General features: G+C 46.0%; 1 protein-coding gene across 2 annotated transcripts in view; it reads left to right on the top strand.

Moving 5' to 3' along the window:
* The window catches only part of SIRT2 (sirtuin 2), a 402,273-nt gene that overhangs the window by 278,298 nt on the left and 98,549 nt on the right, over positions 1-25,426 (top strand). For both annotated transcript variants that reach the window (XM_069644215.1, XM_069644214.1), the window contains exon 9: positions 1,368-1,497. In XM_069644215.1, the coding sequence (XP_069500316.1) occupies positions 1,368-1,497 (130 nt within the window). The remainder of the gene's footprint in view (positions 1-1,367; positions 1,498-25,426) is intronic.

Raw genomic sequence — 25,426 nt, 5'->3', positions numbered from 1 at the left:
GAGCAGTGTTTTTCAGGGTTCTGATTGTTCAATTGGTGCTCGTATCTTTAGAAAGAGGCAGCCACATTGGCTAGTTAGAAAAGGCCAATTTGATTTGTTTGGAATTCAGAAAAGTGTTCCAAGCGAACACCATTACGGTTTTGGTCCTGTGCTGCAAAAATGTGGAAAAGGGGCATATTGTAGTCCTCTGACATCACCGACCCCAGCGATGGCGAGAGGGACCCAGAAAGGTGCGTTGATTTTGAAGGGCCCCCCAGTGAGGTGCTTGTATTTTGGGGAACATGTTTTTGCTCCCCTGTGGAAGGTGAATGGGTGCTGCAGAGGAGGAATGAAGCCACCAAAAAGGAAAATAATGGGCTGCAGGTCACCATCCAGGTACATGGACTCAAGAGGTTTCAGGCCTATTATCCACCAGTGGTCCCTGGGGCCCGCAGTGGGTGAAACGTGGTCAGTCCGTGGTCAAGCCTGGCCCAGTGGCCACTTACGTAGGCTATGCAGGGCCATGCCCCCAGTTCAATCAATTATTACAGGCAAGGCTTTTTGAATGTAGGTACTTGATTATTCTAGACACAACACACAATGGGTGCTTCAGTTTAGCAGCCTTTAAAATAGTTGTCACGTGGTGCTTCTCAAGCGCCTTTGGATTTTGTGAAATTGTAGTTCTTCCACATCCGTACTTTTCAAATATGAGCCTATAGACGCTTTTTGATATTGTGCTATCCATCAATCTAATCCAAAAAAATACTTCCGTAAACACACTTTGAAACCACTCAACTCCTCTCACACTTTAAATGAACATGCAGACATGGAACACTTTACCTAAAGAAGCATGCTCCTCCTCGACTGACCTTCGGGAATTTCTTCCCACACTTCCTTCTTCTCATGAAAACAATGTTCATGCTCCTTTCAGCACTACTCTTCTGAAACCAGGTGACTGCAATGTATGTTCTTCTACCCGGATGCCTGGTTTATGCATGGAGCCACCTACAGCTATGATTGTTGTATTCGTACACCCTAAATAAACGTTTATTAAAAAAATATTTCTGTGTGCAAGAGAATTCTTTTTTTTTTTTAGGAAAAAAGTTGCAATTTTGTTGGTTTTTAATACAGCGCTACATTATGGCATCCACTTGAGGGCTGTATTTTCTTTTGGATGGGTGAAGTGGAACTAGTATTAAATCCTTTATTTCTAATTATCGCCTGAACTGTTTCTTGTTGCAACATTTAGTGCCACCAAGTGTGTTGTGTGAGTGAAGCTAGACCTGCATCCAAAGCAACCTGTGAATAATATTTGATTTAACCTTAAATGTTTAGCACTTTCTTTCTTAGCCAATTTCACGCTGCTCGCTTTCCTCTTTGATTTGCAGAATATAGATACACTGGAGCGTGTTGCTGGCTTGACGGATGAAGACCTCATAGAAGCTCACGGGACATTCTACACCTCACACTGTGTCAGCATGTTTTGCAGGACGCAATACACACTTAGCTGGATGAAAGGTATCCACCACATATCACTCAGGAAGGAATATACCTGAACCCTATCTGGAACTTTCCTTGAACCCGGTCCTTCTCATAGCCGAGCTTCCATTAAATGTTTGCATCATTTGAGATTATAGGCCTTTATGGTCATGATTAATGTGTTATGTTATTTTGTATGTATTTATAGAGCGCACGGTCACCCGAAGGTATCATAGCGCTATAGAAGAGAGATCAAACGTCCCTGTGCCATTTAGCAGAGAGTCTAGAACAGGAAAGATTTTAAGGCCTTTCTAAAGGTCTGATGGTAGGACAGATTTTTCAATGTGCAGGGGAGACCTTTCCATAGCTGTGCTGCCGCCATGGAAAACGCCCGGCCTCCAATGCGGGCACGGCGACAGGAAGGGTCACATAAAGACCGAGAGGGGCAGTAGCGAATAAACTTGGCACAGAGATATTTGGCCACTAAGTTGTGCAGGTGTACCAGGCATAAAGCCTTGAACCTAATGCGTTGATAAAAATATACACAGTGTGCACGTTTTCTGTGTGATTTTAGCATGTACTTGAACTGACAATTGGTTTCTTGATGTCAGAAAGCCATGCAGTTGGACAAAGGTCCAAATATCTACAATTAAATTGTAACTGTATCTATGAACTCCAGATGGTTGTACTTGTGAGGAATCGCTGATCACTTGTTTTTATGACGGGACTAATAACCTAAGATGGTGCTACCTAATGCCCCAGGCACACCTGCACATAAATTCGCATTTTTCTATGCTTTGCTAGAAATGCTCCATTTCCGGTACAAACAATATGGGTATCCCTGGAGTCTGTTGCGAATACCAGTCGCTAAGGTCAATAACTGTTTTGTTATTAGGAGGCTTACCCAATTGGGCTTTGTATCTTTGCAGACCATCCCCAGAGGATTTGTTTGAAGAAGCCTTTGGCATGAGGGTTTGTACACAGCAAGCCTTTATATGACTTTTTTTTTAATTATAAAATATTTGGCATATAATGCAATCCCTCAAGCAACCACAGTTTCTCTAATCTGTATAAACATACAACATGTTGTACCATAATCGATGTAATCACAGCATCATGTAAATATTTTTGATCAAGAAACAACTCGATTCCACCTGGAAGTGGCCTCTAGGCAAGTGTCTAAGGTCTACACCCTCTTAATATCAACAGCATGAAACATGACTGCAAACTACATTAAGTAGACACCCACAAAAGGGGCAAGGTAGCAGAGTGGGTGTGGGTGGATCACGAGAGGGTGGTTCGATTAGGGGATTAGTTTCACTTCACCACCAGAATCGTAAACTGAGGTCCGAGAGCAAGGCAATGAGAGTGCTGGCACAATTGTGTAAGGTAGCCTTTTTCTGCATTTTGCCTAATTGTATAAGGTAGCATTATTCTGCATTTGGCCCAATTGGGTAAAGTAGCCTTACTCTGCATTTAGCCTCGTTGTGTAAGTAGCCATATTCTGTATTTAGCCTGATACTGTATGGTAGCAATATATTGCATATGGTTTTTCTAAAATCAATCACTTAATGTCTGTCTATGCATTGTAGACCCTGCTCCCATTTTAAATTTAATTTTCATATTACGTCTTTCTACGCATTTTAGGCCTGGCTCTGGCCTATGCCTGAATCTAGGTGATAGGTAGTACTTCTCTTTGTACATGGTCGGAAACCCTGGATGTAAGCATTGTTTTTTGTACAGCTAACCTCTTTTGTCCCCTCGCACCCTGCACCTTTGTAACTTAGCGGTAGGCACAGGATCTTTCTACACACTCTGCACTCACATATAAAACAAACACTATTGCACACCACCTCTGCCATAAGAATGAAGCTACCTTTAACGACAAACATTTGAATTATAGCTTCCCATAAAATTCTCTTTCTCCTTAAACACAATCCACCCTGTTTAGTTCATAGTTTACCTCTGCTACGCCCATTAATACACCATTCAGACATGGGTGACTAGCAGGGTCTTGGCCATCCTCACATAACTGTATTGGCCGAAATGCACACACGCATAATAGCACCTCCGAATTCTCCCTAATTTGGACTTGGATCCCTCTGAGGGCGTTCAAGCAAACAGCGCTTTGGGTCCATAATTATGGTGGAAGGCGCTATACAAATGATAACAATGAATGAATGACTGAATAAGCGGAGGGTAAGTGACTGTTATGGCAGATCGACCAAATGTTGTCCTTCTGTATGGCAGTTTCGGAACGAGTCGCAGATCTTTTCATATTTCCTATTGCTCTCTTTTGAACTGATTCTTTTCAGAGATTGCTAGCATGCACATATCTGCGACCCATTTCTGTGTTTTTAGTTGTCAATTTTTCCACAATAGCAGAATGACCCTCATCAAAACCAGGTAGGCACTAGTGTTGATCTTAAGACACATTCCGGTATTCCCAATGCATAGCTTTAAGGCAGTCCTCCATGCAGAGAAGAGCACGCTTGTCAATGGCTACAATGTTCAATGGCAGTATCTGCTTCAAACTAGCAACTACCTTACACCAGAAAGTCCACAATTCCCTGCACCTCCACATCTGCAAGAGATCTGCCCTCGTGGACATGCAGACTCGGTACATATTCTAATTCTTTAGTACACATATATTTATGTTTCAGGCTACTAGCATATGTGACACCTGTGTTTCTGTTGGATCAGCCACAGGTCTTGTCATTCACAGAGGAGAACATGAGTGACAGCACCTCTGACCATTCTTCCTCTGAAATGCCTTTTTTGAGTAAATGATTGATTGGCTTTTTTATGGATAGTTATATTTCCCATGATTAGTTTGTAAATCTAAGGCAGAACAGCCCTTTGCTGACAGGTTTGTCAGTAGTGAGGGGGTGATCTCCATAGGCCAGGACAATATGCCCAAAATCTGCGTAGGGTATCGGATCTAGCCCATACCCTACATATGTAAGCTGTGACAAAGGCTCCAGCCTGACCCTTATTGTGGAGAAGAGGATAGCAAAGGGGCTGGGGGCTGCCACCTGCAGAGTGATGCTGGATCTGTGGTTGTTTGGGGAGGATCCCATGGCTACCTGGCTTGTTCCCTGCCACTGGCCCAATCGAATTTTTTAGGGCTCAATACATTTGGCTGTTTCCAGCTGTGTGGAATACCATGTGAGAAGAAAGGCCTTTCAATGTCAACAACAACAACATGTAGGCAAACCAATCCCAATCAGTTTCCTTTAGCAGGCAAGACTCTTCAAGACAGGAGAGAGATGCATGGAGTGCAATGGCCCATGCGATTTTGTGCAAGAGTAGAGTAGAAAGAGATAGGAGGACCTGCAAAATAACTGCAGAGTGAGGAGGAGGTTAAGCTGGAAGAGGTTGGGGGGAAGAAAGGTGAAAAATGAATGGAGATATTTTGGAGACATTGCAGGTGATAAGTAAAGAAGAGGAGAATAAGGTGGGTGATAGTTTGGAGGATTAAGGGAAGGAAGTAGAATTTGGAGGAGGAGGAGAACGGTGAATAGAGGAGGAGGAGAGTAACATCTGGGTAGAGAAGTGAAGTGAAGGGTGGAACAGGAGGAACGCATCTCGTAGGAGGCGACAGTCCTGGAGAAGTTAGTGCCAGATTAGGGAGGAGTGGAGTGATTTATGGAGAAAAGAAGACCAGAGTACCACTTGTGGAGAGAAGTGCAAGCTTAGGAAGGAGGAGGGAAGCCCAGAACACAAAGTGCAAAGTAGTCTGGAGAAGGCGGCTAGAGGACTGGTTACAGAGGTGGAAAACAGAGACAGAGAAGGAGGGGACTAGGAATAAGGGAGAGGTGACTAGGGATAGAAAGCCAGAGGTGGGTCGCAATATCACGTTTCAATTGCCCCTAGGATATGGGAGAAGGAGGAGGGTGGGGCTGCGGGACTAGATGCCGCAAGGTTAGGTCAGCTGGAAGCTTAGGGGGTCTGGTGCACCTGCAGGTGGATCTGGGACATCCTCTTAGAAAGTTAGAAACTGATAGTGCACTGGTGACTCAAAGAAGTAGGATGGGAAGAGGTGCATCTCCTATGTGCCTGACTGGCAACAGATTTGTTCAGGGGATCTAGGAACTTAAGATAGGCCCTGAAAGACTGTGAGTGGATTCGGAACAGTGCAAGTTTTTCTAGACTGTTGAAGGTTGTATAGGAGAACCTTGTGAAATGTTTGTGTTAAGATTGATCTTGGGAGAGCTCCTGGGACAAAATTAACTTTGCCCTCCAGGCTGGAAATCAGACACCTTTGTTTTGATTCAGACCCCAGAGATAGTTTTATTTGAGTTGAGATACATTTTTTGTTATTAAACCTTACCATGCCTTAATCATAAAAATGACAGCCATCATTTTCATCCCAGTTAGGACTGATATTGTATGGTCTGGCCTGGTGTACAGATGAATAGAAGGCCAACCTATATTGTAACAGGGACAACTCTGGGAGCTGTAGCCAAATCAGTTCAAGGAAGCAAGGCAAGTGGTCTAGGCTACGTCTCAAGAGGTAGTGAGCTTGTAAGGGGTCCACAATTTCCATACACAGTGAAATAGTCAAGGAACACACTTAGACAATCGGGTGTAAAAATACATTAGATGCATATATACAATTACTGGAGTAGGGCAAAATACATATCAAACCACTGAAAAGGAAGGTACAGATTAGTATTAGCACTACTAGTCCAAAGCACTACTAGTCCACAGAGATTCAATCCTAACTTCAGAAATCCATCCTTAAAATGTATGGGTCCTTGTGTCCAAAAGTTCAGCGATGTTCCATTCAGTTTTGTGAAGCTGGAAAAAATGAAGGTAGGGTCTCCTGGGGTCCAGTAAACAAGTGTCAGGGGACAAGTTAAACTAGCTAACAGACATGTTCCCAACTTTCGGAGTGCTTGTGTGAACAAGCAATGGCAAAGCCAAAGTAAGACAAAAGTTTCTGAAAGTTATCCAAACTTTTAAAATGGAGTTTAAGGGTCAGGTAAGTATTGCTACAACTCACCACATACTCCGATTCATCACAGGACTTAGCAGGTCGATTGAAGAAGATCTCAGGTCGCTTTTCCTGCTGTCAGCCTCGTCCCTTGATTCCCAGGGGTTGCAGGTTCGAGCAGCTCTCTGTCGGTGTCTAATGCTGGTGCAAGGTCTCCCAGTTGAAGAATGCAGGGGAACTCTATGCCAGGGCCCCTCTCAGGACTGCATTGGACGCAGGTAAGCTGTTTTGGACAACGGCCACTGATGCACGGTGACACAAAGGGATTCACTTGCCACAGTCAGACTTTCCCTCCTATCTTGGTTGCCCTTGATGCTAGGACCACAACAGTGCGTAGAGGTAAGTTTTGTTGCACAAGCTGACAATCCCCCAGGTTCTAGGCCTCAACTCGGAACAGCGATGTCTGCAGCATGGTAGCCCAAACTCCTAGCTGGTCAGTCACAGGGCAGTCCTGGGGCACTTCCAAAGCTCTTCTTCGTAGGACTCTGAGCTAACATCAAGAATGTTACTCTACTCCAAGAGTTTCAGCTCCTTCGCAGGACTTCTGGAGATCTTCAACAGGACAGGGCTCTACCAGGGCAGCAGCAGAAGTTGGTCGCCAAGCCTTCTTTTTTTAATTTTTATTTTTTTTACACAAATAGAGCTTTTTATTAAGTAAGGGAGTCATCCATCACCAGGTTTGTACATCACAGTATAAAACCTTTAAAGACAAAGATTTCAGTTAGCATACATCTCCCATAAAGCAAGGAAGTGTATAAGAATACTGACTGGTGCCCCACAAGAATGTCAGACACGAACTTAATTTACAAGCATTTCATTTGATATATTTACAACAAAATCAAGTTGCGTGCAAAAGTTTGCATATGTGAAAACAGGCCCTGTTGAGGTATAGAAGCCTGGGTCCTCTGGTTTACCATTGAAATGCGCAGGTCACACTTGATCGATATCCACCGATTCCACTTCGAAAATCAATTTAGCATTGGGTGGTATTTTTACATTCGGCTGTCCTTTCCTGCTATAAGCCTATTCCGATTCAATTTCCAGGTGAGCCTTCTCACCTTTGGTCACCAAGGTCGCCAAGCCTTCTTCCGACGGGTCGGCGGTCTCCTCGCAAGTCTTGTAGCTGGACTGGAGTCTTGGCTCCTTCAGTTTCTTCCAGGATCTCTCTATAGTGCGTGCAGTGGTCATCTTATCCTAAAAGCCAGGTCAGAGCACCTGCTCCCACTAGCCAATGACAGATCTACCCCCACACACACTACAGCAGTGGTCCAATCAGGACCACTGGTGGCAAAACTCATGCATACCACTCGTACACACTGGCACCAGTGTGTGGATTGGGACCAGACAGTCCCAGTCCACTTCCTGGCAGCAAACACACATACCCCTCCAGTAGCTCACCAAAAGCCTCTGCTTTCCTGGGCACTGGAAGTCCATATAAGGTTTTTCCTGGCCTCACAGGTCCCTATGGTCCTCTTCTTCCATTTCGGAAGCTAAAAGCAGGGCTCCCATTTCCACTGTAGGCATGAAAGCCTGCCTTCAATATATTTGTATGGAGCACAGCACTTTAGGAGCCTCTCTGGGGTGTCCCATATCCATTAAATAGTTGATCTCACCTAGTCAGTCTACAAATCTGTAAGACCCCAACCATTTGTCATGTAAAGCCCTAGGACATAGAGAGTCCATTATCAGTACTTCCTGGCCAGGTGAAAATGAACAAGTCATACCAATGTTTTACCAAAACTTGACCTGGCTGTAGCTTTTCATTGGCCTGTGCCATCAGGAGAGCCATTCTCTTTATCAGGCCTACCACATAGTCAACAGCATTTAAGCTGCGTGAAGTGCAACAGGCTTTCCAGCCTTTCTTCCCCAGAGCCCAAGGGCTTCTGAGTGTGTGGCCAAAGAGAAGTACTATAATGCTAAAGCCAACCCCTTCTTGTGTGGCACCTCTGTGTAAACACATACAAGACCTCCTTCTCCCCAGCCATGCTAATTTCTTTTGTGTAAACTTAATTTGTATTGGCATGTATTAGAAACAACACAGTTAAAGCACCGTTAACCAAAATGATGTTCATTTGTGTTGAGCTAAAATTCACCCCAATCCCCCAAAACCGAAATAAGCAAATGGGATGTGGCATCTCGGCTTTGTAACGTACCTTTTAGAGTCTCAACAATTTACCCTTCCACATTTAGAACACCAATATGTAACAAACAATGTGCCAATTTCACAAAACACCCTCTCCCACCCTCCTCTCCAAACTTAATGACGGGGTTAAAACTCATCCGTGTATTGCTTGGCAGTGCCATCAAAAGTCTCTGGCGCTTATTTTGGTAAACTTGAATTCAGCATGCCGGCTCCCTAATCTTTCAAACATCACCTTGTGTACATTCATCCACAAACAACCATCTTAGGTTCTGCTCCCTACCCCGCCGCCACTCCCCCAAGTATGAGTGCATACCACTCCTTTGTGAAACCATCCAGTTTATCATTAACAGTGGGCGTCAATCTGGCCATTGCCATCGTGGCCTGCACTTTTTTTCTCCCAGATTTCCTTTGAAGGGAGGTTTTCATGCTTCGACCCGCTCTAAGCATCGCCTCTGACATTCTGGGAAGTCTATGTTCATTTCTATCCTTTGCCGGAATCCCCAGAAGCATCTGCAATGGGTCCAGCCATAGCTGAATCCCGGTAATTTCTTTCATCCAGCTCAAAACTTATAACAAATCCATCTGGGCGCCATGGAGACATCAGAAATGGACCAATTGGCCCAATTACTAGGAGAGCTTCGTGCTGAGGTTCATTCTGCCCGACAAGAGACTAATGCCCTCTGGAGAGACCTAATAGTGACCAAAGAACGCACTGAAGAGATTAGCAAGCAATACTTGCAATCAAAGGCAGGACAGACACCTCTACTTGGAAACAATCCAACGATGCAAAACCCCGCCATACCACCCGCTCCATACAGATCACGGTATCTGGAACAGTGCCCCTGGCACCACCAGAAACATTCTCATGCGACCCATGGAAGTATGCGACATTCATTAATCAGTGCCGCCTTCATTTTCTTGGTAGGCCTGGAGCATTTCCAAACGACCAAGCTCGGGTAGCTTTTGTCTTATCATACCTGAGTGGTAGTGCAGCAGATTGGTCGGTGCCGTTGGTAACCCATGACGATCCTCTATTACATGACTTCGGGGGGGATCCTGAGAGAAATGGAAAAACGTTTTGCTCGCCATACCCAGGAACAAGCAGTAGACCATGAACTCTTGTCTTTCCGACAGGGGAATCAGGACTTGTTAACGTACATTTCTACCTTAAACAGACTGGTTGCCGAAGCTAGGTGGCCAGAAAACAAAAGAACCACGTTATTCCATCGAGGTTTACGAGGCGAATTAAAGGACGTCCTAGCCCAGATGGTTGATCCACCCAGAGACTGTGCAGAATTCATAAATCTGGTTGTGCAGCTAGACCACCGGTTGCAGGACCGAAAGGCAGACCAGTCTAAGACGGACCCTCGGACCGTGTATGTTCGACCAAGGGAAAACACACCCTGTGTACCTGAAAATGCTGTAGAACCCATGCAGATTGCAGGGATACAGCCTCCATTAACAAAACAAGAGCGGGACAAAAGAAGACAACAGCTTTGTTTGTATTGTGGGAAACCAGGACATTTCCTGAAGGACTGTCTAGTAAAACCCCCAAGAAGAACAGTCGGGGCCACAGAGAAGGATGAAGCTAAGGAATCAGAAAACTGCCAAGCTCGACAAACGTAGAGGTCAGTTTGTCGAGTGAGAAGAAAGAGTTGCTGAACTCGCACTTTGCAATACCAGTGATCTTAATTAACCACCAGCAGTCATCAAGAATGCATGCCGTTGAAGCATACATTGATAGTGGACTGAGCAGTTGGAAATTATATTGATCAAGAACTGGCAGCAGAGATGGCTATTCCTTTGTGTTGTAAGCCAACCATGGACAAGGTAACCACCGTGGATGGGACAGAAATCGCTTCCGGACCAGTAACCCAGTGCACAGCCAGTGTAACCTTGCTGTGCCAGGACGGACTTCGGGAGTCTATTTCATTCGATCTCATCAAAGCACCTCAGTTCAGGCTAATACTAGGGATGCCATGGTTGGTTGCTCACAACCCTTTGATAGACTGGCGGGCACGAAAATTAACCTTCCCCGGTGACTGCTCCCCTGCCTGCTATTACCAAGAGGAGAAACCCGACGTCTGTATCCCCATGACTCCCAGAGTGACAGCATCAACCCTGGGAGCAATGAATACCTTGCCAAGTGAATACCATGATTTCCAGGATGTTTTCCGAAAGGACCAAGCCAATACATTACCGCCGCACAGGCCCTATGACTGTCAGATCGACCTTGTTCCTGGTGCACAAATCCCTTGTGGCAGGATCTACGCCCTCACAGAACCGGAAAACCTTCATTTGAAATCCTATTTAGACCAATACCTTGCAAACGGATTCATCTGTCCTTCGAAGTCCACCGCAGCCAGTCCTTAGTTCTTCGTACCGAAAAAGGAAGGAGACTTGAGAACTTGTATTGACTACCGCGCATTGAACCAGATCACCGTGAAGAACCGCTACCCCTTGCCACTTATCCCTGAGATGCTAGACCAAGTTAAAGATGCCCAGATTTATACCAAATTGGACCTTCGAGGAGCGTACCACCTGGTCTGAGTCAGAAAAGGAGATGAATGGAAACCCGCCTTCCATACTAAGTATGGCTTGTTTGAATATCAAGTCATGCCCTTCGGGTTATGCAACGCTCCTGCGGCATTCCAATATTTCATGAATGACGTCTTAAGGGAGTTAATTGATGTGTGCGCCTTATTGTACATAGACAACATCTTAGTATACTCCGCCTCGGAAAAAGATCATGTCAGGCACGTTCGTTCAGTCCTCACCAAGCTCCGTCAACATCGCTTGTTTGCAAAGCTTGAAAAATGCTTTTTTCACGTCACCGAAGTAGAATTTCTTGGTTTTATCCTTACTCCAGGAGGCATCAGAATGGACGTTCACAAGGTAGATGCCATTCTGAAATGGGCTTCACCGACGTCTCTGAAAGGGTTACAAAGCATGCTGGGCTTTGCGAACTTCTACCGCCGGTTCATCCCAGACTTCTCTCAGGTTGTGCACCCAATCACAGTACTATTATGAAAAAACAAGAAAAAGTTTGCTTGAACAGAAGAAGCAGAAGAAGCCTTTCAGGAACTTAAAGATTTACCTCTGCTCCAATCCTGCGACATCCTCGTCCAGACCTCCCTTATATTGTTGAAACTGATGCTTCCAGTCTCGCAATGGGGGCTGTCCGTTCACAAAGAGACCCGGAAACCGGCCAGCTACATCGTGTGGCCTTCTGGTCGAAAAAGTTCTCACCTCCAGAGATTAATTATGCCATCACAGACAAGGGACTCCTGGCTATCAAATCCGCCTTTAAAGCCTGGAGGCACTACCTTCTGGGGGCCAGACACACCATTACAGTCAACACAGACCACCGAAACCTGCAATATCTCAAAACAGCCAAGGCCAAGTCCTCGCGCCAACTACGGTGGGCCCTTTTCTTCGCCGAATATGATTATGTAATCACATTTCGACCAGGAGTCAGAAACGGAAAGGCAGATGCCTTATCTCGGATGGGCATAGATGAAATAGTATATACAACTCCAGACCCAGTACCTATTATACCTGAAGACAAACTCTTGGGTATCACGACAGCCTTAACACAAGCAGAACTACGAAAAGAAATCCAATGGACAATGAATCCTGATGCTTACCTCGCATGGCAAACTCAAGGAGAACAATATACCATCAAGAACCATCTACCCTTTTTTAGGGATCGCCTATATGTACCCAAGAAGGAATTACAACAGCATATTATTGCAAACTATCACGATTCACTGATCGAAGGGCATCCTGGGATCGCCAAAACCCTAGCTAAGGTGAAAGAGAACTTTTGGTGGCCTACCTGGTGTAAGGACATCATTCAGTATATTCAGTCCTGCGGTGTCTGCGCACAAAATAAATCACAGAAACAAAAACCATCTGGTCTCCTACAACCATTGGACATTCCTCCAGTTCCATGGCACACTCTTTCCCTTGACTTCATCACTGATCTACCTCCAAGCCAAGGGTTCAACACCATCCTTGTAGTTGTGGACTTATTCTCGAAGATGGCCCATTTTATTCCTCTCAAAGGCCTCCCAGACGCAGCCACTTTAGCAAGTGTTCCTGGCGGGCGTGGTTAAGCTACATGGCTTCCCTTCGGTTCTGGTCTCTGATCGAGGCAGCCAGTGTTATGCTCACCTGGTATCCACAGGGACGCCACCCAGCCGGGTTACTCGCTGGTATGCTTCTCAGCTTTGCCCTGATGTGGTCTGCGGGGAAGGTTCTGCCTGAAAATACAGGAGGACTGTGTTCAAGACTGACCGACTGGGGGAAGTATCCTCCCTCCACCCCTGTATGATTTCAGTCCCTCTGGCGCCCTCTCCTCACCTTGTGGTAGAATTAGGCGTGCTCTCCGTCCTGCCTTCTTTGCAGGGGCACGTTGTCTTTCATGGGCGAGTGCGGTCAAGTTACTTCACTGACGCTGTCCCGTTTGATATTGTTCAGGTAGGTCTTATTGCTGTTCTTTAGTATTGTTGCTTTCCTGCATACCTTTCTTTGTTTAAAATGTCTTTTTTCTCCCTGAGGTATGCAGAGCTTCAGCGCGGCGAACTGGCTTGGTTGAGCCCCGCTGGCAAATGATGGCGCATTAAAAGCGCTATGATGCGGTAAGTAAGCGCTATGCGCAGCGCTGCGAAGTCTTGCCTTTGCTAACCTGTGTTTTCCTTCCTTGTAGGTCACGGTGTTCTTCGGCGCGAGTGGAATGTCCGGAGTGGTGCCAGCCGAGAGGTGACCAGCCAGGTAAGCCTTATGAGCAGTTCGTAATCTGTAAATGTCTCTACTGCTTTCTTTAATGTTGCCTCTATCTTCCTCTTTCAGGTCGTTCTGTCCGGGAGGCGTGCAGATTCGAGGAAGCTGGTCTCAGTAGCTGCGAGTGTTTAAAGATGAAGACTGCAGGTAAAATGCTGCTGCTAATGATGTTCCTTTTGTCTCCTTGCAGGTTCTGCTTCTCCGAGGTTCGAGGGAATAGCTGGACACAGTGAGCGTCACGTTGCAAGCTGCAAAGTAACGCAAAGTGTGTTGTCTGGCTCGGGTGTGGTTTAAATAGCCCCAACAAAATAGTCCAGGTAAAGTAGTCCCTAGGCTACCACACCCAAAACACTAGACCGCATAGCTTGTTTCTTAGGAACCAAGCTATGTGGATGCCTCCATGTTGGCTAACAACACAATAAAGTAGTTCCCAAGCACATTGTTTTTCATGATGTATGAGCCTCGCGCCATAGGCGCCAGGACTGCCCCCATGAGGGCTTTTGAAGAGGATGCCAGGCTCTAGAGGCCTGAGTCCTGACTCCACCTGGCCAATGGGTTTGCCATAGGGGATTTTGGGCGAGGGTCGTGACAGCCAGTTTGTTTCAAACTTCTGGAAAAAATGTTGTGCAATGGCACAGATCGACATTCGGCTAGGTACCAGTCACCATCCCCAAACGGACGGCCAAACCGAGAGAACCAATCAGACACTCGAGCAATATTTACGGTGCATGCTGCACCACGAACAAAGGAATTGGAAAGACCTACTATGGATAGCCGAATATGCATATAACAATTCTTTGCATTCAAGCACGGGACAAACGCCATTCTATACCCTTTATGCCAGACATCCACGTACCTCTGAACCAGACCTTCCAGCCAGCATGGAAATGCCAACAGTAAAGACTCTACACACAATCATTACTCAGGCTTTCAAAAGGGCAAAGGAACACCTTATTCATGCCAAAGAAAAACAAGAGATTCGCCGACCAACACCGGAAAAAGGCCCCTGATTATCAAGTAGGAGACAAAGTTTGGTTAGCCGCTAAATTCGTACCCATCAAGGGAACCCGGACCTTTCATCCCAGATTCTTAGGACCCTATACCATTAAGGCAATTATCAACCCAGCAGCCGTGAAACTGGATTTACTACCTAATCTACACATCCACCTGGTATTCCATGTGTCCCTCCTGAAATCAATGCAATCCTGCACACGGATTGGGACACCACCTAAACCCATACTGGTTGACGGAGAACCAGAATTCGAAGTCAAAGATATCTTGGACTCTAAATACTCTAGGACCAAGCTATATTATCTCGTCGATTGGAAAGGATTTGGACCACAAGATAGATCCTGCGAGCCCAGTGAGAATATCCATGCACCACGTCTAATTGGGAAATTCCATCAGAACTTCCCAACCAAACCTGGGCCAGACAGAAGGAACACCATGGGAGGGGCCTTAGGGGGGGAGTGCTATCACGACCCTCGCCCACAACCCCCTCTGGCAAACCCATTGGCCAGGTGGAGTCAGGACTCGGGCCTCTAGAGCCTGGCATCCTCTTCAAAAGCCCTCATGGGGCCAGTCCTGGCGCCTATGGCGCCAGGCTCATACACCATGAAAAACAATGTGCTTGGGAACTACTTTATTGCATTGTCAGCGGACATGGAGGCATCCACATAGCTTGGTCCCTAAGAACCAAGATATGTGGCCTAGTGTTTTGGGTGTGGTAACCTAGGGACTACTTTACCTGGACTATTTTGTTGGGGCTATTTAAACCACACCCGAGCAAGACAACACGCTTCGCGTTACTTTGCAGCTTGCAACGTGACGCTCACCGTGTCCAGCTATTCCCTCGAACCTCGGAGAAGCAGAACCTGCAAGGAGACAGAAGGAACATCATTAGCAGCAGCATCTTACCTGAAGTCTTCATCTTTAAACACTCGCAGCTACTGAGAACAGCTTCCTCGAATCTGCATGCCTGCCGGACAGAACAACCTGAAAGAGGAAGATAGAGGCAACATTAAAGAAAGCACTAGAGACATTTACAAATTACGAACTGCTCAAAGGGCTTACCTGGCTGGTCGCCTCTCGGCTGGCAGCACTCCGGACATTCCACTCGTGCTGAAAAACAGTGCAACCTACAAGGAAGGAAAAAACAGGTTAGCAAAGGCAAGACTTCGCAGCGCTGCGCATAGCGCTTACTTACCGCATCATAGCGCTCTTAATGCGCCATCATTTACCAGCGGGGCTCAACCAAGTCAGTTCGCTGCGCTGAAGCTATGCATACCGAAGGGAGAAAAAAAGAGACATTTTAAACAAAGAAAGGCATGCCGGATAGCAATAAAACTAAAGAACAGCAATAAGACCTACCTGAAAAATGTCAAACGGGACGGCGTCAGTGAAGTAACTGGACCGCACTCGGCCATGAAAGACAACGCGCCCCTGCAAAGAAGACAGGAAGGAGAGGACGCCTAATTCTACCACAAGGCAGAACCTTCCCTGCAGACCACATCAGAGCAAAGCTGAGAAGCATACCAGCGAGTAACCCGGCTGGGTGGCGTCCCTGTGGATACCAGGTGAGCGGAACATTCCCTTGATCTTACCCATTAGCTCTACAATGTCTTTTCTAGTTGCGGATGGATCTTCAGCCACATTCGCCATCTGGGAAGAAGCGATACTGTCACTGTCGCTTGTGTGGGGTTGAAACTGGAATTTCAGCAGGGCTGGCCTCCAAGCTGTACCCCAAAAGGCTTCCCACTCAGCACCTGGTGCAGTCGCAAGCTTTTATCCTTCCCGTCCATAGGCCAGGTGTTTCTGGATGTTGGTTCTCCTCTGTACTCCTGGTGGGATGGTCGAAATTCACAGATTCGCAGGTAGGCATCGGGACCAGGGGAAGCTAGACTGATCGGTCTCATCTCCTCTGGTTGCTCTTTCATGGTGGACGGTGTGGTGGCCCTCTTTTCCTTTAGTACCAGAGGGTGGAGGTTCTCCCGATCCTCCAATGGGGACAGACTCAGTGGGGCGAACAACAAAAGTGGGGGCCGAGCTTCCTGTGCCTCCCACCCTGCATGATGAACTTCCTGGTCTTGGGGTGGAGGGGTACGTCTCATCATGCGCACCCCCGCATCTCACATGCAGCCTGGCAAGGTTGTTCGGGTGACCCTTGATTTATACTCCTTATCCTTGGGTCGCTCCAGGAGGTCGGGGCATGTGAATTAGCTCTCTTGCAAGGCCTCACCTGACTATCTGGGTGCAAGCCGACTCCACCAGAATGCTGGAGTCTGACCTCTTTTGTGGCATTGCTGCCTGGATCCGTGGCTTGTGGTGTGGGTTTGCCTCCTCCAGGCTCTGGTTTGAGTATACCAAGGCCCCCAAGCCTTTCTCCCAACTGGCGATTGGGAGGGATCCGACATCTCTCCTGCTCACTTCCTCCTGGTTAGGCTGCCGCTGGCAGGCAGCAGGTTTCCCCCGCTGGTGGAGTACCGGAGCGCTGGTCACCCCAGAGGTTCCAAGGGCTGGAGCACGGGGCCTGCTCCAACCCGGAACTCTGGTAGAGGATACCTCGTTGTGCGGTATGAGCCGGGCTGGCAGGGGCTCCCGCTGGACTGTTTCACACTTCTAGCTCAGCCGTAGTAGCTCAGATTCTCTCCAAACCTGGGACGAGGGTAGCCAAGGGTTCAGACTCCTCAGGGCAATCAACCTTGCACCTCTCAGGGGGGTTAAGGCCTTGGGCTCAGGACCCCTTAACTCCTAACGCTCAGGACTGACCCAAAGGATCAACTTTCCTCCATGCGCCCCCTGGTGGCCTCCAATCTAATCGTGCTTTTTAATATCCTGTTTCATTTCTCATCCAGTCCATTTGTTTGTGGGTGGTATGCTACGGGAAATTAGAAATGAAATGAGTGCCTCTGTCTGACACAACTTCTTTCAGAAAACATATTCTAGTAAAAATACCCAGCAGTGCTTTAGCTTTAGCAGTTGGCTTGGCAGTCACTGTCTAGCGTGGGATGGCTTATGGATATCTGGTGGCATGATCAGGAACCACCAAGATAAGTCTGTTGCAGGAGGATGTAGGTGGGATGGGGTCATGGGGGGATCTAAGGGGACAGCAATGTCTATCCATAGGCTCTCCAATGGTACACTCACTACTGGGAGTGGCACCATAGGAGCTTGGAGCTTTTCTCCACTTATCGGTTCTTCTACCTGGACCCCATCCTAGGCTAATTGAAATACATGGATAACTTCTCCTTGGTCCTCTTTGTTCCAAAATGACTTGCAGGGGGGGCTCATCTGCCAAATGCAAGAACAAGGGTCTCACAGCCTGGGGTCCACCAACCTCTTATGGTCTCCAGCTGAGGACTCTATGGGCTCAGTATACAGCAACCCATCCCCCAATAGATCCGATGTTTCCCAGGCAGCTCACCTCCAACTGGGAACAAGCTGGTCTCCTGAGAACTTCAAATGATGGACATTCACCTTGACTCTTGCTGTGCTCTTCCCTCGTGAGACCCCCTTCTGCAAGTAAACTATTAAATTCAGGGTAATCATTAGGGTTCAGTGTCTCAGGCAGTAGCTCTTCCTCATCAGGATCAGGTGCTGGGTCATGTACCTCAACAGCAGCTTTAGGCACCTTTGAGTTAGAGGATTGCTTCCCCTTTTTTTGATTTTTCAATCCATTAGCCTTGGGTTTACACTTTGGGTTAGGCTGGGCCTTTGGCTTGGCAGAGGCAGCCTTCTTTGTCTGAAACCTAGTACTGTGTCATTCTACGGTATCCCTACAAGACCTAAGTCTTTCAAGTAATTTTCCAGCAGAACTGTACCTGAGACTTGCCTGTGAACACTCACAGAAATCCGGACTACTCCTCTGTTGACAGTAAAAGTAACAGTCATTACTGGGAACATCTGAGGGGGACCATCAGCCACCTTGGTGTGCCTAAGAGCAGCTCTGGCTAGCTTTTCATGGTTTACCAATGTAGAATCTACCACAGTTCGACTTGCCCACCACGCGTCCTTGATAGCAGAGGAATCTCTTCTATCCGTACACTAGCCTTAAAATAGCCTTCTATCTATCCGTACACTAGCCTTAAAATAGCACTTTGTATTATCTGGTCCCCAATGTGATTTACCCTCTTATGTCTTAATGGCCCTGATGGGGTTCAGTTTGATCACAACCTTCTTTCTCCCCCCCCCCCCCCCAATCTCAGACTTTTAAGGAGCTGCTTTGTCCTTATGGGACACCCTATGTGAATCCAGGTTAGCAGCAATAGCCAATTTCTTAGGATCTAACTCCTTAGCATCTGCTAAGTGTTGCTTAAGCTCTGGAGTACAATAGGCAAATATATACGTTGGAGCATGACGAGATTCATCCTGCCTTCAAAAGTGGTTATTTCGTGACCTTCAACGCAGCTTAAATATGTGTTTGCCGGAGTCATTCACATAGGTGACCAAAGTGGCATTCTCCTTTTATTTTGTTTCTAAACCTCTTGCACTTCACAAGCAAATTCAAAAGCAGTTAACCATTTTATGATGTCATTCTTTTTTATCATACACACCAAGCAGACCCTATGTAAACTAGGACGAGAGGAAAACCCATAGCCACTTCCAGACCCTATGGAGGAGTATCTACACCCATTCAGTCTTTCAAGCTCCAGCTTGAAAAACCTGTCCTCTTTCTCTGCGTAGCATCTTTGCCAATTTGTACATTTCCTTGATCGTAACTTTCTCTCTCATAAGGATTAACTACATTTCAGCATCAATGGTGTTTGCAGTAGATACAGTCGCATTAGATCAGCCACCATCATCAGAAAATTCACGTATACTATAATCAATATTAGTAACATTTGAAGGCCCACTACCACTGGGGCCTGCACCAGGATCAATATTACTAGGCTCGGGCAAGGCACTTTTCGTAGATGTCTGACGTTCTAAGATTCTCTGCACTAATTCACTCTTATTGCCAGAGGTATGTAAACCTTTTTTGCTACACATTTTCTTCAGAAAATCAACTTTGTATAGAGATACAGTTTCAGTAGTGTATCTTTCCATATTTGTAGCGACAACAATACTTTACAAGCCTATGCTTTTTTAAATTTAAGAGTTCTTCGTAACAAGCACTATAAGATTGCTCCAGTGAGCGTTCATTGAGTACCAATCACCTTATCCAACCAGGGCAGATTCTGAGAGGCCACCTTATTTTGATGAACAGGGACACACACTAAGGTCTAGTCAAACCAAACCATATCTGGATAGTGTGACTGAACAGCAATGCTTAGACTAGGAGGGCATGAGAGTGGTGGAGGTTTCAGATAAGCACACACAGGGCACACTTAATAATACAACTTAGACGGCGTGTATGAAAGGCAGAGCTTACCTGGCAGGTAGATGCCATGATCACCAAGGGGTGGTTAGGTGGTACTCCCCTCGAGACATCATGATTATTTAAGGTGGGGGTGGGGGTGAGGGCGGAGGTTGAGGTTTTGAGGGGATGCAGAGCCGGAGCCCTAGCCCTGCCTGCTTCAACCTCTGCCCCTCAAAAAAGTATGAAATACATTTATTTATTTAGGCGTTAGACAAACTCTTATCAATGAAAAACACAGGTAAAAAAAGACACTAAAACATTCACTATTGATATATGCACATTCACCTTGATGTGCTCTGCTACAAGCACGAACACTTCACTTTTACATACAGTTAGAATCACTTTTCAATATACTTACTGTAAGTGTAGCAAAGCAAGTGAATAACGAAATGGAACAAAGTAATAAATACTTTGAGAATGGATAGGTTTAGAATAAAGAAGTTAGCAAACACCATACAAAACCTTAGAATGAAGGTTCTAACCTTAATAAGTCCTTCCTGCTAGGAAAGATTTCATTTTGAGCAAAGTTTGCCCCCATAGCTCTATGAACCCGGCAAAATGTTTGTTTTTATTTTTTAACCTGTCCTGACTTTCTACAGGGAAGTGAAGCCTTCAGCTTCGCTCCCCTGGCCTTTTGCTCATTTTGTTATGGGGAAACTGATCAGTGCTTCAGACTATCAGTACTGGGAAACTGTTTCCCTTTTGACTTTTTTACACTTTGTAACTCTTGACCATGCCACACAGCATCTTACAATGCAATGCAATGGTGATACATTTGGATCACCCTAGTCTTTTACATTTGGGATTTTTGGTTACATTTATATGTACCTAAAGACAAGCTGGTAGCAGCAGATATATTTTTTTACCATTTTTGTCTTATTTCTAGTGTGCACCTTCGCGTTTACCACGTATTGCTACTAAATGTGGCTAGTGCCCTAAAATGGCCACGCCACAAGATTCTTGCTTTTTCTTTTGCCATATTGTTGTTTGGCCTTCTTCCTGCCCTACCAGGCCAGGAAATCTCATGTAAAGACATGCACATGCTCAGGAAAGCCCCAGCTTCCGTGGGCTAGTGATGCCTTTGTGTGTGTGCGTGTCTCAGGAAGGTAGTGGGACTTTCTGGTCACACTTAACATCCATGGTGCCTGAAAGTCTGCATGTGGGGCATGAGTGAAACCCAACAGTGGCCCTTGATTGGACCACTGCTGGCAGTTTGGTTGGTCCAGATCCTTACTATCGGTGGGCTTTGATTTGCTTCCAGGCTAGATTTTGGAAAAGAAGAAGATTTATGCAGCCATTTCTTCAGATCATGGAGCCATGGATCCTGTTTAAACGAACAGCCGACAGTCCTAAAGAGGAGTGTCTCGGGAGGATAGCTTAGGGGAAACATGCTCGCATTGGAAGCAAGATGACACAGAGCAACATAGGTTTGATCCCTGGGTCCGCGCTTAGAAACCTCTGGGTATTAAGTGCATTAGAAATAACATATATCATATCATATCAGACTCCTGAAGTGGACCAATATCCCTTCCTGCGTCTGGTCCAGTGAAGTCATGTTGGACTATGTGATCTGCGAAGGCTCTGTGCAGTGCTTCAACCCCTGGACTGGTGGGACCTACCATTCTTGATGTGTTCTCAAGGATTCAGCTGTTCTGAACCTTCAGAAGTGTCCCTGGACCACCCAGTGAACTAACCAGCCCTCCAGTGGGCTTCCATGCGAGAACTATCGGCGTTCCACATTTGCAGCCGGAACGCCGGTGGTCGCCAACTTGTGGTGCAAGTCGCCTTCCTCCTGATTTTCAGCCTCCCAGCTTCAAGGGACCCTGCTCTGGAAGGCCTTCTTCAACCGTGACTATAAGGGTGCCTGCCATCGCCTGTGTGTGGTGGCCACTGATGGAACTCGCCTTTTCCCTGAAGACGTCTGCATCAGTGCTTTCTGCATTTCTCTATCGCCAAGGGTTGCATTCTGCTCCTAGACGCAACCGGATGAATCCTTGCACCCCAGCTCCTGGGCACCTCTCACTGGAACCAACGGCAGGACACCAACCTCCAGTGACACCCGAGTCTACTCATACATTCCTCTGGGAAAATCGGAGTCTGGGGGGGGGGGGGGTGTAAGTAAATGCAAAGCATTTGTCTCCCCCTGTCTTCCATAGGTTAACATTGTATCCTTCCATTCCACTGCTTTTTGGTCATCACACCTGAGCAGCTTTACCTGAAAGATAACACATCTTTACTTACTAGTAACTTTGTTGCATCTCTTCTTTTGAACATTTCACCAACACAAGTACTTTACCTGCATCAGATCCATTCTGGGGAGACGCTTTGTGACTTTTGGGCCCAAGGCCCCACTCTTCATAGCTATTGGACTTCTGAAGCTACGGCATATTTCTTGTGACTTGATTCCTTCTTACTGCATAAGTGACATACCTTATTTGTATTAATTTAAGTCATTGAATGCATGTTAATACCTATGGTGACTGTATATATGTGTATTACTGAATGTTGTGCGATATTATCACCTGCTTGTTCCATTTTCTAGTGTGTGTTTTGGGCCTAGAATAAATATAGCACTTTTGTACTTAGCTGTCTAAATTGAATTATTGTGTGCTTCACTGTACTCATTGCAGACCTCTGACCCCACTCACACTCTCCTGAGAATAGCTGTGACTGTTCTTCATTTGCTACCTTGATTGGGTTTTGGCTAACCTCTCCGAGTTCCCCTGTCGACTATAACTAGGGTGGCCCCATAAATTCTAGAAATCCATCTCAACACTTCCCTAGCTAGAAAATAAAGGGCATACTGCCCTTAGAGTCACAGGTCATGAAAGTGTTTTAAGGAGAAGGAGTTTCTTTAGGAAGATTGCACAAGTGTTGGCTTGAGCCGACAAGTAGGTGTACGTGTTTAAAGGTTCAGTAAAAAGAAGTCGAAAGTGTTTAAAAGACAGTCTCCCAATCCAACCATCTTAGCGCATACACAGGGGATGATAACAGACCCGAACACCAGCGTTCAAAGTTAGGCAAGTGGGAGAAAGGGCTAGGACTCCATGAAACCCTATGGAGACAGAGGATCCAAAACTGGTATACTTGCTCACCCCCTTACTCACCCCCTGTACACTGATTCACTCACTGAATTCCAAATGAGTCCCTGAAATCGCTGGGCCTTCTGATTGCCTGCCTTGGGTGCAAAGGCCACTTCAGGCATCAGGTTCTTGGGTCTACCTAGTTCTGAGTTCCATGCTCCGACAGATCGGATTCTGGACAGCTGGACAATCAGACACGCCGACTTCGGGACCACCATTCCAGCAATGACCTCTGAGAACTCCCAGGACGCAATGCAGGCAGCGAGCAGAGATGGCCACTTGGAAGGGGCAACACTTGTGGTGAGAACAAAGAAACTGGTAATGCAAGGTCACTCTTCGTGTTGAGCTGCAACTTCAGGGAATTTCTTCTTACTCCATAAACTGAAGGTCTGCAGAGTCCCAAGGCTCAACTCGAGATGGTGACAGTTGCAGTGAAGTAGCCCAGGAGTATGTCTGGCCAGCCCACATGATGGTTACGGGACTGTTCCGAGTGCTTCCAGCTGGATCTTTGAGCAGAGGTCAGGACTGGTTGTTCTCACGGGTCTAGCTGTTAAAGCACCAATGAAGTTATTCTTGAGATCTGGAGAGAGTTAGGGCTTCGCTAGGCAATTGAAGAAAGGGAATTTGGCAATCTTCCAAAGATAGGTTCTGGGTCTCCTTTGGGCTACTTACCTTCGTATCTCAAGTGTGGCTGCAGTAGTCCTCCTTTTATCCAGCATGTGGGCTGGTGTTGCCCCCAGCTCACCAATGAAAATGGTTTGCACCATTCAACCTGGTAGGGCTGTCCAATCCTGGACTGGTTCTGGCCACTGCATTTTCCCAGGAACATGCACACCTGGCAAAGGTATGGACTGGGGCCAACAGACCCAACATCGAGCCAAACACACAGACCGCCATTTTGCTTGAGCTTTCCCCAGTAAAAGTCTTACCATATATGTAAAATCCGCCCACCCCATGACATGAAGTTCAAAAGACAAGATGGCCAAAGGACTCGGCAAACATCTCCCGGCATGGTAATTTTAGCATATATGGTACTCTTTTAATTGGCATTAAGTTGTAAAATATAAAAGTGCACAAGCTTATTAAAAAGAAAACGATATATTATCCGCTGCTACCAGTCCATCCTGGACAAATCGTGCCAGTAATCACAAAGTTGCTCAAATAAAGTTACAGGGACACCATACTTCCCAGAAGGTAATGTGTGCAGTAATAATAAACAAATACCTTTACTATGGAGAACAGAGTTCTCCTGCACTGATAGCCATAGGGACAGAACAGTGACCTCAAAACAGATGGGCTTAGCAAGGTAAGTGGAGCAACAAGGCTTCACTTGCCTCCAAAAGTCAGGAAAGGTTCAGAACAATAGCAGAAAGGATGGACACCCTGATGTCTTATGGAGGGAAAGCTTTTGAGAGGCTCAAGCTATCCCCAGGATCATTACAGAAGCAAAGTACTTTTACAGAATAGTGATATTGTAGTACCCATTGTATTAAGGTGTTTCTTATCATAGGCAGCAGCAAATTCTGTTTCTATCTAGGGGTTGTAGCTTGGCGGATTCCACCAAGCAATAATGAGAGTTAAACAGGAGCGTGATTGAAAAATATAATATTTTGTAGGTGAGTGTCAACTACTAGAAGTGATGTAGGAAGGAGAAAAGTCTATGCAAGAGTTGGTAAGAGAGTAGAAAGTATACTATTACTCTGTTGGATTTGGGAATCTCTTTGGGTCTACCAAGCCTAGTACATCCTGTAGTCTACAAAGACCTTTATGTTCATCATCTAGAGAATTGTGTCTCGCGGATCGGTCTAGTCTAGAGTCTAAGGTGGTCTTGAAATGTCTGACCAGTATAAATTGCTACACAGATGATCAAAAACCTGCTACCTACTCTCTGTAATTTATATAGTCTGATCCACATATAATATATATGTTCTCTAAAATTGGTGTGTTCCCCCTTACCTCCAGTTTTAGCAAAGCATAGCTTCCCTCATCTTTAATTGCCTTGGTTAGTTTTGCCTGGAAACTGCTGGTGTAATAGGATTGAAGTACTTCTGTTCTGTGTATATGGGCAAGAAACCATCCTATGGAAAGAACTGCTAAAAAAGAATGCAACATCCCAATCCAGCAGATGGGCGGAAAGGAAGACCAATACAAATGACATATAGCTGACTACATAATAGATATTATTAAATATATATAAACCTAATACGGATGCATTCATCCTCTTAACTGATCTGTTACAGGATGACCAAAAATAATAGAGCCCTTCCAATCCACATACGTCTTCCCTATAGTCCTTGCCGTCACCTCTCTCCCATCTCTAAAGGTATCCTGATGTATGTTAAAACCATAGTCCTATATTAACCACAACAAAAGTTCAGATCTCTTCTACATTCTGGACACGAGTCAGTGGGCAGGATATTGTGTTGGCATCAATGCAAATGTATAATCAATATCATCCCGCTTCACACCTTTGTCCCTTTTATCCACCACTCAGTCGCTCTTAAGGACACAATGTCAACCTTGCCATGTCCAGCTAATTCTCTCCCCTTCTATAGGGCTGCGATCGTTTAGCAAATAAGTATCATAGACCTTACCTAGTA

The sequence above is a fragment of the Ambystoma mexicanum genome, chromosome 2p (genome assembly GCF_040938575.1).
Source record: "Ambystoma mexicanum isolate Mex_15411 chromosome 2p, UKY_AmexF1_1, whole genome shotgun sequence".
Taxonomy (NCBI): Eukaryota; Metazoa; Chordata; class Amphibia; order Caudata; family Ambystomatidae; genus Ambystoma; species Ambystoma mexicanum.
This window is presented reverse-complemented; position numbering and strand designations above follow the sequence as displayed.